A 14,029-nucleotide genomic window follows, 5' to 3' on the forward strand; every position below is an offset into this window, starting at 1 on the left:
GCATACTCTATGAACAGTGATACATACTTCTTTTTGCATCAACAAATTTGTCAATTCCGGCTGCCATCTGTTTCCCTGTAGCACTGAAAAAAGCAACTTTGCCTTCTTTGTTGGAGTCGGATGCGGGATGGCAAGAGAAGTAAAATCGTCAGTACAGTGATACAGCCCACCGATGCTGCTAGAGTTGGCCTTAGCATTTCTGTGCGATTCCACTATTTTTCCAAGATTCTACTCAGCCCACGGATGCTGGAACCATGGCGTTGTACTGAAATTTCTAGTGCACAACCACTCTTATCTTTGTCAGTGGATGAGCACTTCAACGCCAAAAACCTCGGATTCATGGACCAAACGCTGGATGCATCGCCAAGAACTCATTGATTGCATCCATGTGTTCGTTCAGATCTCGAGGGGGCTCTGCCTGAGATTTGCCCAAACAAATCCTAGCAATCAGATCATCAAGCGCAAACGTTCTTGGCTTGTTAGCCAATAGCCACCATGACATGGCCGGATGCCGTTCTGGGGAGGGCACCGCCGGCCCCGATCAAGCACATGCATCCGCCACGTCTACCGCCGCCACATCATCATCGGCATGGCGTGCGGTCAAGGCGGCGGCCGACACCAGCACCACCACCACCGTATCCTCATCGCAGCGTGCAAAGACTGCTCCCTCCAACACCATCGTACGCAGAAGGCAGCACCGCCGCCGCCGTGCCACCATTAGATCCTGATGCTCATCCAGTGCCAAAGCAACTAGTCTTTACTCTTGTGTCCTCAGATCTTTGGAGCATTATGTTGTACTACGGTTCATATTTCAATTTCTTTGATTAGTCAAGAATGCAACAATGCAGTGCACCGGTCTGTTGTTCAAAGAAATTGGCGTTTGCCCTTTGTTTTTCTTTCTATCTGCGGTCAATCTGTGAAAATTATCTCGAGAAGAGTTTGCGCAAATGCATTCCCAACAGTTGGAAGTAACAAAAAGAAAGCTTTTAACCAAAAAAGTTTGGAGAAAGTATGAAACAGATATTCTTAAGACTACTAGACCAGCCTCAACGAGGGAAGGCGAACTCCCCCCTCAGCCGATCTGAAGAGCAGAAGATTTGCTCTCCGAGCAACGCAACACCTCCATTGCCATTGAGATTGGACAAAGGGGCTGCCTGAATCATTGCTCGTCGCATCTCTCTTCTTCGAGAAAGAGATCGATTTGATGCCGCAGGGGCCAAGAAAGCAGAACCAAAAAAAAGAAAGATTGCAACAGATGGAATCAATCAAGAGAAAAAGAAAAACGCGAACAAATGAGCTGATCGTGAACGAGTGCTCCCCCATCGGATCGATCTTGGTCGTTGCGGCGTCGCCCCGGCTCGTGGATGTGCTGGGGACGCCGCCGTGTCGCCCGGATTTATAAGGGGAGGAACCCTAATTAGGGGTCTCGTTGGGTCGCAGAGCGAAATTACATGAATACCCCCTCCATAGTTGGGTGACGATACGAGCTGTCCGATCCCAATCTGACGGTTAGCAGTACACAAGCGCTCTTTGATCAGGAAGCTTAGGATCTGTTTGTTTCAGCTAAATATTCTAAAAAGCAGCTTATAAAAGCTAGATTGTAAAAAGCTGGATTGTGAAAAGCTTTTAGACTGTAGATTAAAAAAAAATTTAATGGACAGTTTAGTAAAATGGATTTTCACAATCTATCAAAAGCTGAGGAAAATCAGCTTCTCAAATTTTCACAATCCAACCAACAGATTTTAAAAAGCTATAACCAAAAGCTGCCTGTTTGTTTCAACTTCGGATTATAAAAGCTGAAAGGCAGAATCCGAAGCTGAAACAAACAGGATCTTAGTCTGTTCCAAACAACAGGGCGTCGGGGCATGTTCTCCGCTGGCCGAGTACAGGCCCAATTGAAAGTTTATGGCTGAATTGGGCCCAGCCTAACGACAGGCCCTAGGGCATGTCCTTTTTCCGGCCCAGTACAGGCCCAATTGAAAATTTTCAGGCTAAATTCAGCCCAGCATAACACAAATGCCATGTACAGTAATTAGAAATTACCGTGGTAAACCCTGAACATATTTGTCGGTTTGAGCTCTGACCAATGGGAGCACCTGCAGTGCAGCAGCCAACAGAAGCCTGGTAGGCCGGGTCGCCGTCCCACAGCCACGGTCACAATGAAGGGCAATTTTTTTCTATATTTTATGAAAAAGAAAATTTACAAAACTATACTGCCGTTTTGAAATTTGATAGAAATAGCCTACTCCGGCTCATTCAGTGGGCGAAAAGTAAAAATCGCCCACTAAACAAATGGAAAGATAAAAATCACATTTGATTGAACGATTTTTCTTCTCACCCAATCAGATGAGGCCATCAATAAAGGTGTTCAAAAGTTGTGCCCATATCAGTGATAAGGGATTTCAATTTCATCACAATTTCTTTTATTCACCGGTGAAAAGACCAAAATTCGTATTGAGTATCGAGGAATAAAAGAATTTATCCTAAAATACCAAAAAGAAGATCGGTCAAAATTGGTAGAATCCATATGTCTATAAACTTCTTTTAATAATTCCGATTTCAAAAAAGAATCCAACAACAATGAAACCACTGAAGACAGGGAGTATGATGTTGATGGTGGGAGAGGGGCTGGTCTATTCGACGATTGATAAAGTTAATTATATAAATACTTATTTAAAGTAGGAATATAGTCATCAATTGTACGTATTGAATAGAAAAAAAAGATTTTATATAATTTTGGGCTCACTTTAAATAACAACCCTATGCCATATATTGTCTCGGTTAATCTCAAGATAAGGCAATTATAATAGAATGTGTCTAGATCTACTCATAAATCCCGACGAGTTCTCTTGTGTTCTAATTAAATCTTGATGCTCTTTGTTGAATTAATATGATCATAACTTAAATTTGTTGTGAGTTTCAATATGTTGTTTCTACTTCTATCCGATTTCGTATTGCTCATGTTTGGCTCTTTTTGTTCTCACACCCTCTTCTTCTCGACGTACTCTCTCCCCTCCTTATATAGTCAGGTCAGGAATATGTATCTGTCGATGACATGGGAATCAGGGGTTTCCGAGTCCTGAGGTCAGAATAGTAGGGTGCCACGTGGCGCCCTTTCTCAGGGGTTATCTCCCCGAGGTCCGAGAAGACTAAGTTCCGGGAGAGGGTACTCGGGGCTATAAACAGTGGCCCCTGAGCACCCGAGTTCCCCGATGACAAGAGAAGTCAGTTCCGGGAGAGAGCGCTTGGGGCCGTGAACAGTGGCCCCCGAGCACCCAAGTTCCCTGAGGACCCGAGCAGTCAAGTTCCGGGAGAGAGTGCTCGGGGCCGTGAACAGTGGTCCCCGAGCACCCGGTTCCCTGAGGACCAAGAGAGGGTATATCCGGGAGAGAGTGCTCGGGGTTGTGAACAGTGGCCCCTGAGCACTCACAGTTCCCCGAGGGCCTAAGAAGTCCTTCGCCGGTGGTCTCCACAAGGGCTCAGCGGTAAGGTATCAATTGGTGAGAGGCCCGATACCGCATTTAAGAGGGCACGTGGCTTATCACTTCCAACCACTCCTCCCACGCCTGCTGTCAGTCCGTGCCACGGTCTGGCAGGAAGGCGTGGGGACATTTAATGCGCGGGTCCCATCGCACGTCATCCGGCGTGGCTCGGGATAACATCGCAGAACTCGAGGCACACCGCCTGCCGCCCTGCTATGTCAGGCCTGCTCTGACCGGGCGGGCACGCGGTGCTACTCGGTGGTTGCCCGGTGGGCCCTCCCCGCAGCACTCGCCGAAAAGCAGAATGATGACGAACAAGACCAGACGGGGTGCGTTTTCAACCCTCCCCGTCACCTCGCGCAGCAGCCCATGATGGTTGCTTTCCATTTATGACACCTTGGACCTTGCGCCATCCTTTCTAGGCACGCTACCGCCCTGATGGGTATATAAGCGGGGCGGGCTCCCCGGAGAAGAGAGGACCGAGACTTAGAGAGTTTTTTTAGAGGTCGAACTAAGATCAGATAGAGCACATCGGACGAACTCCGGTCCACGATGATGGAAGCACGAAGCTCTAGACTTAGAAAAACATTCTTGTAACACAGCAGATCCTCAGAGAGACGTTCTCAGAGCATTTATAGCATATACACAGGAGTAGGGTGTTACGCTCAGAGCGGTCCGAACCTGTTTAAAAATCCTCTAAGCATTTACTTTCTCCTGCATCCGATCATTCTACCTCACCTGTATCTCATTTACTCCCGTTGATTTCACGTACAAGGCGGGTTCAGAATCATCCCCCGGCCTAATCTCAAAGGGGGTCTCTCCGGATCTCCGCTTGAGGAGTTTACCCTCCGACAGTATCCTACTCTGAGTCTCAAGCAGTGGCGGAGCCAAGATTTGATCGCTATTTGTGCCCGGTGAAAATTTTCAAATCCAATATACAATTATGAAATTTGTTAAAAATACAATATAAATATATTAAAAGTTCTCAACATCGTAAATTCAACAAATAAGTTTAAAATTTATAAAAAGTGTAATATAAATAGTTTAAATATGAAATAAAGTATTCAATATTCAGTATTTGAATGCTGGACAATAAGATATGCAAGGAAGCATAATAATACTGAAAAATAGACTAAACTCTTGAAATGTTTTGACAACTAGGAAGCGTCGAATGAGTATGTTAATCCAAAAATTGGCAAGTGTATTTATGAACATGTTCCTAGAAATACTAAATAGAATCACACAGCTGCAGTAAAGTGAGATAGAATAAGCAGTACTTGATCCACCTAGAAAAGCATATACCACCTAGCAATGCTAACTGGAGTATGGAGATAGGTTTTTTCAGAAATCTTATGTTCTCAATTCTAGTCCAATCACTAATGTTTCAGAAAATGATAACAACTTTGAAACCTGCTCCAGTGATGAACACATGAATGGTTTCATGTCATCCTTGAAAAAAACAGCAACAACTTTAACTAAAAGAAAACATTTTGCAATTGTACAAATAGGAGGGGTTCATGCCATATATTATCTTAATATTTAAGTTGCAAAAGAAGCCTCCATATTTGCTCTTAAGATCATAAAATTATCACGTTAATCGGAAAAAAAAGATCTAAATCACTTATTGTTATGAACATCTAACCAAAAGTTTATTGTGATTTTTTTTCAAATAACAATTAAGGTCTAGATTTATTCATAGAGTCCATAACGAATTAGCAGTTCAATGTTCGATCTTGCTATCTATTTGGATTGTACGCATATGTAACGGGAAAGGTAAATCTATAAACAAATAGTCCAAGTTTGATCTTGTTATCTTTTTGGCCGGTTCAACTGTATCCGAATTGGTTTCAAATACCTGTATACGAGGGTATTTTGGTCTATTTTTTCTCCATTCATCGAACGGCAGCGGCGCCTTCACGACTTAGCTTCGTCTCGACGTAAGTTTCGCGATGGTGCCATGTACTCCTCTAGTCATTCCATGATTTTGAGGCTAAACCGTAAAACCCTAGCATACTTTTCAAAGCATGACTCCCCACTTGCTTACACTTTAAACAAGCGCTCTGATATCGACGTGTGTACTCCGTCTTACGATCCTGATTGCCGGTAAGTCTCTCCCGTTTCTGATCCCTCGGACCTTGTCACTTGCATTGGTATCCTTTTCGTTTAACTTTGTCAACACACCGTCTCCATCCGTGTTCAATACTTTAATTAGCCTCCACGTGTTCAGCTAAGATCACCATTGACTCTGTTTGGCCTCTTTGATTGTCCGACACTAAGCACTTCGCTTGGCCACAATCATCCCGCCGTCGACTGCCAAGTTACATCCATCACCTGCACAGCATAAGACAAGCACATGGATAAATGGTCTCACATATTGGAATCTACTTCCCTAATCCAGTCTTCTCCCATGGTCAGCTCTATATCACCCTGTCACGAGCAATTGTTTGAAGCAATCTCAAAATACTTGCTACGCTAGGAACTAATAGGAGCATCAATTCGGCATGCACACTAAGAATATCGTCTATAAAGAAGTTCTCATCTCATAGATGCGTTCTATAATAATGTGTTACTCACTTTGTCGTTAGTATTTATTCATGTTATATTCGACACAAAATAATTTTATATTTTGTTTGTAATTATTTTTATAGAGAAATAATTGAGAATATTGCTATGTTATTTTTGACTAAGGTATATATGAATATCATTTTTTTTTGAGTGATATGTTATCATAATAGTAGGATATGCGTTCAAAATATTTAGATATACAGTTACAACGCATGAACATTGTACTATCTTTCTCTTTAGAGTCTTGATTCAAGAGATAAGTGGCTAGAAAGGCAGCTTTCCCCTCCTATATTGGATGAGCAACTCACATAAAGGACGATCAAATGTGTGGATTTTCTCTTCCTGTCACCCTACCAATAATAGTAGTTATGCCCTCTTCGCTCGCTTAGTCGCTTGCACACATCAGGTTCACGCCCATGTCAAAACATCATTGTTCTGTCATCTGAGTAGGACCCAACCGGGCCATACGTTCCCAACTGTTTCTTCAGATAATAATCTCAGAACCAGACCATCGTCACCCAAATCTTTTCTCGTCCATACCATATAAGTATTACTAGAACAGATTCATGCATAACGTGAATGCATTTCACCATCGTTTACAAATTATAACGGATATTGATATTAATCTTTAATTACCTTTTCAACTGTACTAGAAGTATGTGTCATCTCTTTCTCTTTCTCTCTCTCTTTTTAGTTTGACTTTATAAATCTTCGTAATTAAGGAAGATAATGTATGCGACTGCTTGCCTGGTGTTTTTATTTCATTCCATTGCTTCAAGGAAAAAAGACGCAAGCCAATCCAGAGGCCATTTCACCTCCATCGCCCAGTGTTTTCTACCTTTTTAACTCCATCGCCCAGTGTTTTACTTTCCAGTCACCTTCACCGATTCCCTTCTCGAAATGAATCTAGGGGACGGAAAACGAGAGAGGGAGGACGTATTGCCAAGGTCTCGTCGGAGATGCGGTCAGCTGTACCCCTACACCGACACCTCTTCACCCTGATTGGTTCACTGAACCTGGACACCTCCATTTCGTCATTCACTGGTCACTACTCCAGCCATTCCGGCCTATATAAAGCTAAACCTTGCACAAGAAAGCATCGAACATTTAGTAGTGCTTTGCACTATAGTACTAGTAGCCATGATGACGAGAAAGGTGGCCATGGACGCCAAGGAAGCGGAGGAGATGGCGAGGAGGAACGCCGAGCTAGAGAGGGAGGTGGCGGAGGCGACGGCGAGGGAGGACCGGCTGCGGCGGGAGCTGGAGGCGGCGCTGGCGCGGCTGGCCGTGGCTGAGGAGGCCGAGGAGCGGCTGTGCGTGGATCTCGGCGAGCTGGAGGCTGAGGCCCTGGCGCAGGCCGTCGAGTACCAGGAGCACGTCAGGGCGCTCTCCGAGCGGCTCGCGTTCGCCGACGGAGTGCTCAGGGCGTCCGGGATCCGGAGCGTCGCCGCCGGCGTCGCGGGCATGGATTGATCTAGCAATAATCAACCAGTATGGCATCACCACACAGCAAGCTCCTTCCTTTGGTTGCTTGTGAGGGATCGATGGGTCTCTTATGCTAAGATCGTGTAAACTTGTACGTGCACTTTTTTTTAATTACGTTGATTTGTGCGTGGCGTCTGTGTGTAAATTGTGGAATTGTAATTAGCTTGAGATGTATACGGGGAATCAAAGAGATCAGTTGCTACTGGTCCTTCTAGACTTTACCCTCTGGTGGCGTTTGTCAAGTGGGAAATGGGAGCTGGGAAAGAGAAATTTGAGGTGGGATCAATCCTTTGTTTGGAAGGAGGGTTAGGAAATCAGAGGGGGTTTAAGAATGGGACATGAGGCCTCCCTTTCCCACCTTTGAAACCCAAGGCAGGGGTGGGATTCAGGTGAGATAGATGTGAGAAACTTGCGAGATTTCATAATTGTCTTTCGTTATGCTGCTCTTCATTACCGTCTCTTTGTTTTGAAAGGGTGTTATAGTTGGTATAACTAATTTTTCTATCCTTATCCCACACCAAACCAAACAAAAGGACTGAGAATAAAATCTTATAACCATATCCCATACCCAGCTCATTTTATCCTACTTCATTTCCTTTTTTCTTTCCCATGCTACATCCAAACGCCACCTCTGTTTCTAATAAAATATCCTTCTAGCTGTGACGACTTACAAATCAAGCAAGAAAGCAAACTCTTTCTAGAGAAAACTCGCGCAAGATGCCACTTGCTTCCAGATTACTCCGTAAAAATAACATACAGTAAGGCATCAGCTTCCATCTACTTTCATTAAAGAGAGCCACCGAAATTAGAATGATTATGACATGAAACCAACTGAATGCAACTTTGCCCCTTTTAACAAGGGGTTGAGGTCACTAATCATCTTGACCACATTCCTATTCCATCCACCAATGGTGATCTTTTTTGGCGTCTGCTCCTAACACGCTGAAAAGGGGTTGAGGTCACTCATCATCTTGATCTACTGAGAAATCTAGGAGTACAATGCCAGGATCTTCAACAAGGTGCATCAAACCACACTCTCCATTGCCCGAAAGATCAAGGACGACGGGGCTTCGTGGGAGTTCGCGGGAGCGTGGCACCAGGGCATCTATTAAGGAGCGAACAGGTTCTTTTTTTTGTTACAGCCTCGGCCTTTTTTTCCCTTTGTTTCTCGTTGTTCTCCTTTTCCCTACGGGTTCGCCCGTTCCTTTTTTAGTAATATAGTATAAATGTCAGCTCTATTGCCATTTACCTTAAAAAACAAGTAAATAGCGAAATGATATGTAGTTATGGCCATTTTCAGTCATGAATCAAACCAGGAAACACGACATCCTACTTTCCGTTAGAACCAAATCGGCTGTCACAATTTCGTCTAAGAAACTGCCACAATTTCAGCACATCAACTTGCTGCTGGCCTAAGATCTGCTCAGTGTTATGGTCCATGACTCCATGCAATCTTAATGTAAACAATGGTCTCTCGAGACAGCATGGCAAAAACAATTATTTCAAATAGTGGTTGCAAACAGGGGCAGTAGTGCTCTCCGTCAACTAAATTGGGGAAACCAAATAAAATTATACTGCGTGTTAGGTTACAAATTTGTATCTTTTTCTTTCTCTCTCTCTCTCTCTCTTTAATTCATGTGGCTCTTGTTGGGTTTCATCTCTAGCCTACCCCAACTTGTTTGAGACTAAATGTTACAAATTTAATATTTTGGCCCCTTCTAAACTATCAATTTTTAAGTTTCAATATTGCCTTTCAAAATAAGATGTGCCATCAATGTGTGTGAACCACTTAGTTTCCTCCAAATCTTCTCTTACTTCTTGGAATTGCATGCTCCACAAACCTATGATTACTCAACACTCCGTTAAAAAGAAAGTTAGTATTACTCGATGTCCATGTTAAGCTACATAACAGCATTTCTTGCCAAACCCTGAATTCGTGGAAAGCCCCCTCCCACTGTCCCACACACTGAACATCTCTACTTCCAGCAGTTCTTTATTATTTGATGCTTTAACATCTGTGCGGTCAAACTTTTTAAACCTTGATCACCAATATGTTTGAAACTACGAAGACTGGACTTATGAAAAACATATCACTAGATTTATCACTAAATGTACTCTACTAAAATCATAATTTTATAGTTTTCTAGTATAATAAAACTATAAAAGTAGGAAGTGAAGGTGAAACCACAAAAAAGTCAATGTCATAAAGTAGAATAGAGCAGGTGGAGTATATCAGCATTAAGAACATTGGTTTTATTGATCCAAATGTTAAATTAATTTAACAATTACAGAGTTCAATAGGTACAATTTCAGTAATCATACAACACTCGAATTAAACAGAACTATTTCAGGAAGCTATCTGTATCCACTAGCAAGCTACGTATTCACTGCAATAGGTGTGTAAAAGAAAGCATGTTGCATGTGATCTCTTAAAAATCAAAGTAGAGCGTGGTAATCTTTTTAAAAAAACTAGAATAAGGTGATAATCACATAACCACATGTCCAAAAAGAAAGACTCACGTAGTGTTGCCATGAAAGGTATATATACCTTTTGTAAGCGGGCAAGCTCAAGTACAACTGCCATGCCTTCAGATGATATACTCTTGGTAATCAGAAAACCTTCATAAAAGAGGTTGTGCTCTTGTAAAAATAAAAACTCCCCCACCACCAACCGAACGACCCAGGAGCATATCACGGTCAAGGTAAGAAAGATAATATAGTCCTCCAGGTGATCGTCTGACATTCAATTCAGTTTGGTAATTACAAAACACAGGAAACATGAATTGATCGAAATGAATTAGTTTGGAAAAATTACCTTTCAGGACCACTAACAGGGACTTGAGCTCGAAAGGTTTTAAGGAACTGCAATATCTGCACCAATAAATTTGCTACATTGAAATTTGGAACACTTGTACTATGGTACATGAAAAAGAACTACAACAAACATGGCGAAAGCACTAAAACTGATCCTAAATATTAATATTTTTCACTTTGTATTTTCTTTTTGCAGCAGACTTGCATATTATGGTAACTAGCAGCTCTCAAAACTATCAGAATTCAGAACTGTACAGTGAGAACAAAACATAAGAAATATTGATCGATGTCGTATTTGTCAATGACCAAGAAAGAGAAAACAAGATTTAATCAAATCAAGGATAATATGCAAGTTAAAAATGCACTTATTTGACATAACCTGGCAAGCTAAAATACCTGAAGGCTAAAAAATGATCGAGGAAGTATAGCAGGAGCTATTAGTGCTTGCAGCTGCTCGCTAATCTTGATATTTTCAACAGCAACCTGTTAAACAATGGATCACAAGTTAAAACTAGCGACTAGCACTAAAAACCAAAGGTCCCACAGAAAAAAAAAGATAAACATTTTTTCCTTGAACAAAAGAGGGCAGGAGTCCTGCTGCTCAAGAGGGTAGAAGAGTTAAAACAATGAGTCCGGGTCAGGAGCCAGGCGCCAAAAGTTAAGGCTTTACAGTACAGGAAAAATAATAACCACATCTAAGACCAGCCGTGGCTCAAAAACCCTGAAAGGCATAATGGTCAAAGAAAACTAGAAAATAAAGCAAATGATAACGCAAGAACAGCCCTCTAAAAGGCTTAGCTTAAGACAATGGATGAAAATAGCAAAAAGAAAGAAAAAATAATATTCCAATGTTGCAAATGACTTGTAAGCATCATCTCATCAGAGATACGTTGTCTGGTTATATAGCGCCATCTTCCATGTGAATAGAATCATGGAGAATGCTGACTGCTAATGTAGCTCAAATATTAACACAATAATACTACTTAGCAAGCCAATACCTCATGGCTCATGCCTGTTATTTACCATTGCAAACTAAATGTCTCGTTATGTCTGTCCTGATTTCACATCATAAATGCCAGCCTTTTCCATTGCGAATATTTGTTCAGATAATCATATTTAGATATTTTTGAAAAGGAATATTACCTCCTCAAACTGAAGAAAGATGTTGCGCTTAGACAGGACTACGAATTTTGCAGAGACCATCAGTGTTGCACCTTCTTGCTCCTATAGAGATCGCTAAAAGAATCAAACATGAGAGAACTGAAAAAAATGAGAGTAAAGACTAAAAAATAAAGATGGTTCATCATAACATGCAAAGAATAGAAAGCTGACTGCTCAGAAGATGCAAAATATGTCAAACAAAGAAGTAAATTTCTTCTAGGTGTGAAACACAGTTTTACAGCAAAACATGAAAAATAACCAGATTCTGAAAAGAACAAATAACTCTAATTCTGAAAATAAGAAATCGGTGAGCATTACTCAATCAATGCAAGGCACTGCACAGCTGCAATTATCATATTTTTATGTATTTCATTCATTTAAGTACATCAGTAACTATGTGGACAATGATATACGAGGACATGCTCCGTGTATCGGAAGGGCACTTTCCTCCCATTGTTACGATAAACACTAATATTCAAGGTGTACTTGAAATAAAAAAGCAACAAATCAAGTTGGTCAGTTCAGTGGAAACTCTCAGTTAACAAGGGAACCACCTGTTTTGTGTTTTGTCTGTGCACAGCGAGTAAACATTCATACGACACAAAATTGCAATAGTTGGAATTCCAGCTACAGCCCTGATCTCATTTCCAATCGACTGAAATCAGGTGTAATAATGACTAAGATCGCCAATGTAGCGGAAAGTTAGGATGATTAAAACAAAAACTCCCCAAGAGGTGGACAGCACCCATAAAAGGCTTACCTCCAGCAAGTTCTCGATGCTCCACTGAACAACATTCCTCACAATTCCACCATCTGATTGATCTTTGCACTCAAATTTCTGATATATTTGCCCCACCTGCATATATCCAAAAACATCACCCTGATCACAAGACTCCCAACCCTTCCCCTAAATTTCTCAAATACGATTGCCTAAACACACCAGTAATAAATAGTAAAAGGCCAAATGCATCTTGTTGATGTATGAGCAGTTGAAAACTCATCATCTCTAATAGCTCAAGTGCTCAACCTGTCGAGAGACAGTTCAAGCAAACAGAACTGAACTTAAATGGCACTTTTCAGCAAGCATTCCCCAGTATTAAACATTTTAAAAAGGGGAGGTTGCCAAGGTACTGACATCTGCAGTTGATCTTAAATGTCCTGGCATCTCTAATTGATTGTTAGGTGATGGCTTTTAGTAGACATCCAATTGCAACGAGGAGCTAGGCGAGATTGATGAACAGTTGAACACACAGATACCTGCAGAAGTGGGAGCCTCTCGGCCGCCTCGAACAGCACGAGCACGTCCGACGCCGACGTGTAGCACAGCCTCCACGTGCCATCGAGCGCTGTGAGGTCCAGCGCTGCCCCCTCCCCGGCGCTGAGCTCCTCCACGCCCACCTACACAGCGCACATGGGCACAAGACGCAGCAAATCAATCGAACCCCGCCGCCGCGTCACAAACGTCGCATCGGCTGTGTAAGTGCAATACGAAGGGGATTAATCTCTAGAGCAGCAGGCCTCGTACGTACGATGGCCTCCTCGATGGCGGCGCGCTGGTCGGGGCCCGCCACGAATCCACGCCGCGTCTCCTGCACCGCGCGCAACAGCTCGTGCTTCCGCCGCTCCGCGTCCGCCTGCCTAACCAAAGCGTCAGAGAGCGCGTGGCGAGGTGGGGTCGGTTGCGGCTTCTTAAGAGCGGAGGTGTGGAGAGAGTACCGGGGAGGAAGCGGCGACCGTGGCCGCGGCGAGGAGCGGGCGGAGACGGGATCCGCGCCGAGGGGGCGGGCGGAGGCGAGAGGCCGGCGGCGGAGACGGCGCCTGCGGCGGCGTGGTGGGGAAGCGGCGGAGGGGAGCAGCGGCGAGCGCCATTTTTGTTGCGCCTCTACTCCCTGCGAGGGGATGAACGAACTGTGGCGCGGCCTGGGCACAGCCGCGGGTCGGTTTTGCCTTGCCAACGGGATATTTGGTGTCCTCTCACCTGCCGCCATCAGCGCCCGCCTCACGTTCGACGGCCGGGAACCCACCACCCGTCGTCCGGCGGACTTTTTTATTTTTTATTTTTAAATATTTTTTTTGTAAATTTAGACTTTTGTCCCCGTTAAAAATGCGACAAAAGTGTTAGATGCAATCCTTCACACTATAGAATTTTTATGACTATTTCTATAATATTATGAGTTTTGAGAGTATTAAAATAAAACTTTTTATTTTTAAACATGTCGGTGGTTGAAAAGACGACGTGTCCTTCAAATATAAATTTATAATATTTCAAAACAAATATATATGTATATATATTTATTTTAAAATAAAAAAAGTTCTCGTCCGACACGCCTGGATTGTCATGCGCCCAATTCAAGTGCGCGCGACCCATACAGATGCGGAGAGCGGTGAGAAAGCTGGAATTTTTTTATTTTTATTTTTCAATATTAGTAAAAAATACATGTCTATTTTAAAATATTGGACATGTAGCATCGTTAGTTGGTTAGGTAATAGCAAGGTGTGATATATTTAAAAAATAAAAAAAA

General features: G+C 42.8%; 2 protein-coding genes and 1 non-coding gene across 6 annotated transcripts; 1 reads left to right on the forward strand and 2 right to left on the reverse strand.

Moving 5' to 3' along the window:
- Positions 1-1,019: 1,019 nt before the first annotated feature.
- Positions 1,020-1,156, reverse strand: LOC133904199 (small nucleolar RNA snoR77). Its single transcript, XR_009907432.1, has one exon. It is a non-coding gene; the product is annotated as a small nucleolar RNA snoR77 (small nucleolar RNA).
- Positions 1,157-7,105: 5,949 nt separating this feature from the next.
- Positions 7,106-7,753, forward strand: LOC133903468 (protein RESPONSE TO LOW SULFUR 3-like). The gene has a single exon (XM_062344860.1). The coding sequence runs from the start codon at positions 7,188-7,190 to the stop codon at positions 7,518-7,520; it is 333 nt and encodes a 110-aa protein (XP_062200844.1). The 5' UTR covers positions 7,106-7,187; the 3' UTR covers positions 7,521-7,753.
- A 697-nt stretch (positions 7,754-8,450) lies between these two features.
- Positions 8,451-13,510, reverse strand: LOC133903467 (probable plastid-lipid-associated protein 10, chloroplastic). Of its 4 annotated transcripts, none has more exons than XR_009907277.1 (9): positions 13,224-13,510; positions 13,037-13,145; positions 12,765-12,905; positions 12,268-12,363; positions 11,490-11,570; positions 10,743-10,829; positions 10,348-10,403; positions 10,081-10,268; positions 8,451-8,736 (listed from the first exon to the last, which is right to left on the reverse strand). XR_009907277.1 is itself a non-coding variant. In XM_062344858.1 (8 exons), the coding sequence occupies exons 1-8, from the start codon at positions 13,493-13,495 to the stop codon at positions 10,154-10,156; spliced, it is 957 nt and encodes a 318-aa protein (XP_062200842.1). In that variant the 5' UTR covers positions 13,496-13,510; the 3' UTR covers positions 9,763-10,153. The 4 variants fall into 4 exon arrangements, 2 of the variants coding, with proteins under 2 accessions (XP_062200842.1, XP_062200843.1); XR_009907278.1 differs by lacking the exon at positions 8,451-8,736 and adding an exon at positions 9,763-9,919; XM_062344858.1 differs by lacking the exon at positions 8,451-8,736 and having other exon boundaries at positions 9,763-10,268.
- Positions 13,511-14,029: the final 519 nt, after the last annotated feature.

This window comes from Phragmites australis, chromosome 21 (genome assembly GCF_958298935.1).
Source record: "Phragmites australis chromosome 21, lpPhrAust1.1, whole genome shotgun sequence".
NCBI classification, from domain to species: Eukaryota; Viridiplantae; Streptophyta; class Magnoliopsida; order Poales; family Poaceae; genus Phragmites; species Phragmites australis.

Bases quoted from the DNA above. Each gene is read 5' to 3' on its own strand.
- LOC133903468 (XM_062344860.1), top strand. From the start codon at position 7,188: ATGATGACGAGAAAGGTGGCCATGGACGCCAAGGAAGCGGAGGAGATG.
- LOC133903467 (XM_062344858.1), bottom strand. From the start codon at position 13,495: ATGGCGGCAGGTGAGAGGACACCAAATATCCCGTTGGCAAGGCAAAAC. The intron at 13,146-13,223 runs GTACTCTCTCCA...CGCTTTGGTTAG, and splicing joins CGGTCGCCGCTTCCTCCCCG to GCAGGCGGACGCGGAGCGGC. The intron at 12,906-13,036 runs GTACGTACGAGG...TGCGCTGTGTAG, and splicing joins CCGCCATCGAGGAGGCCATC to GTGGGCGTGGAGGAGCTCAG.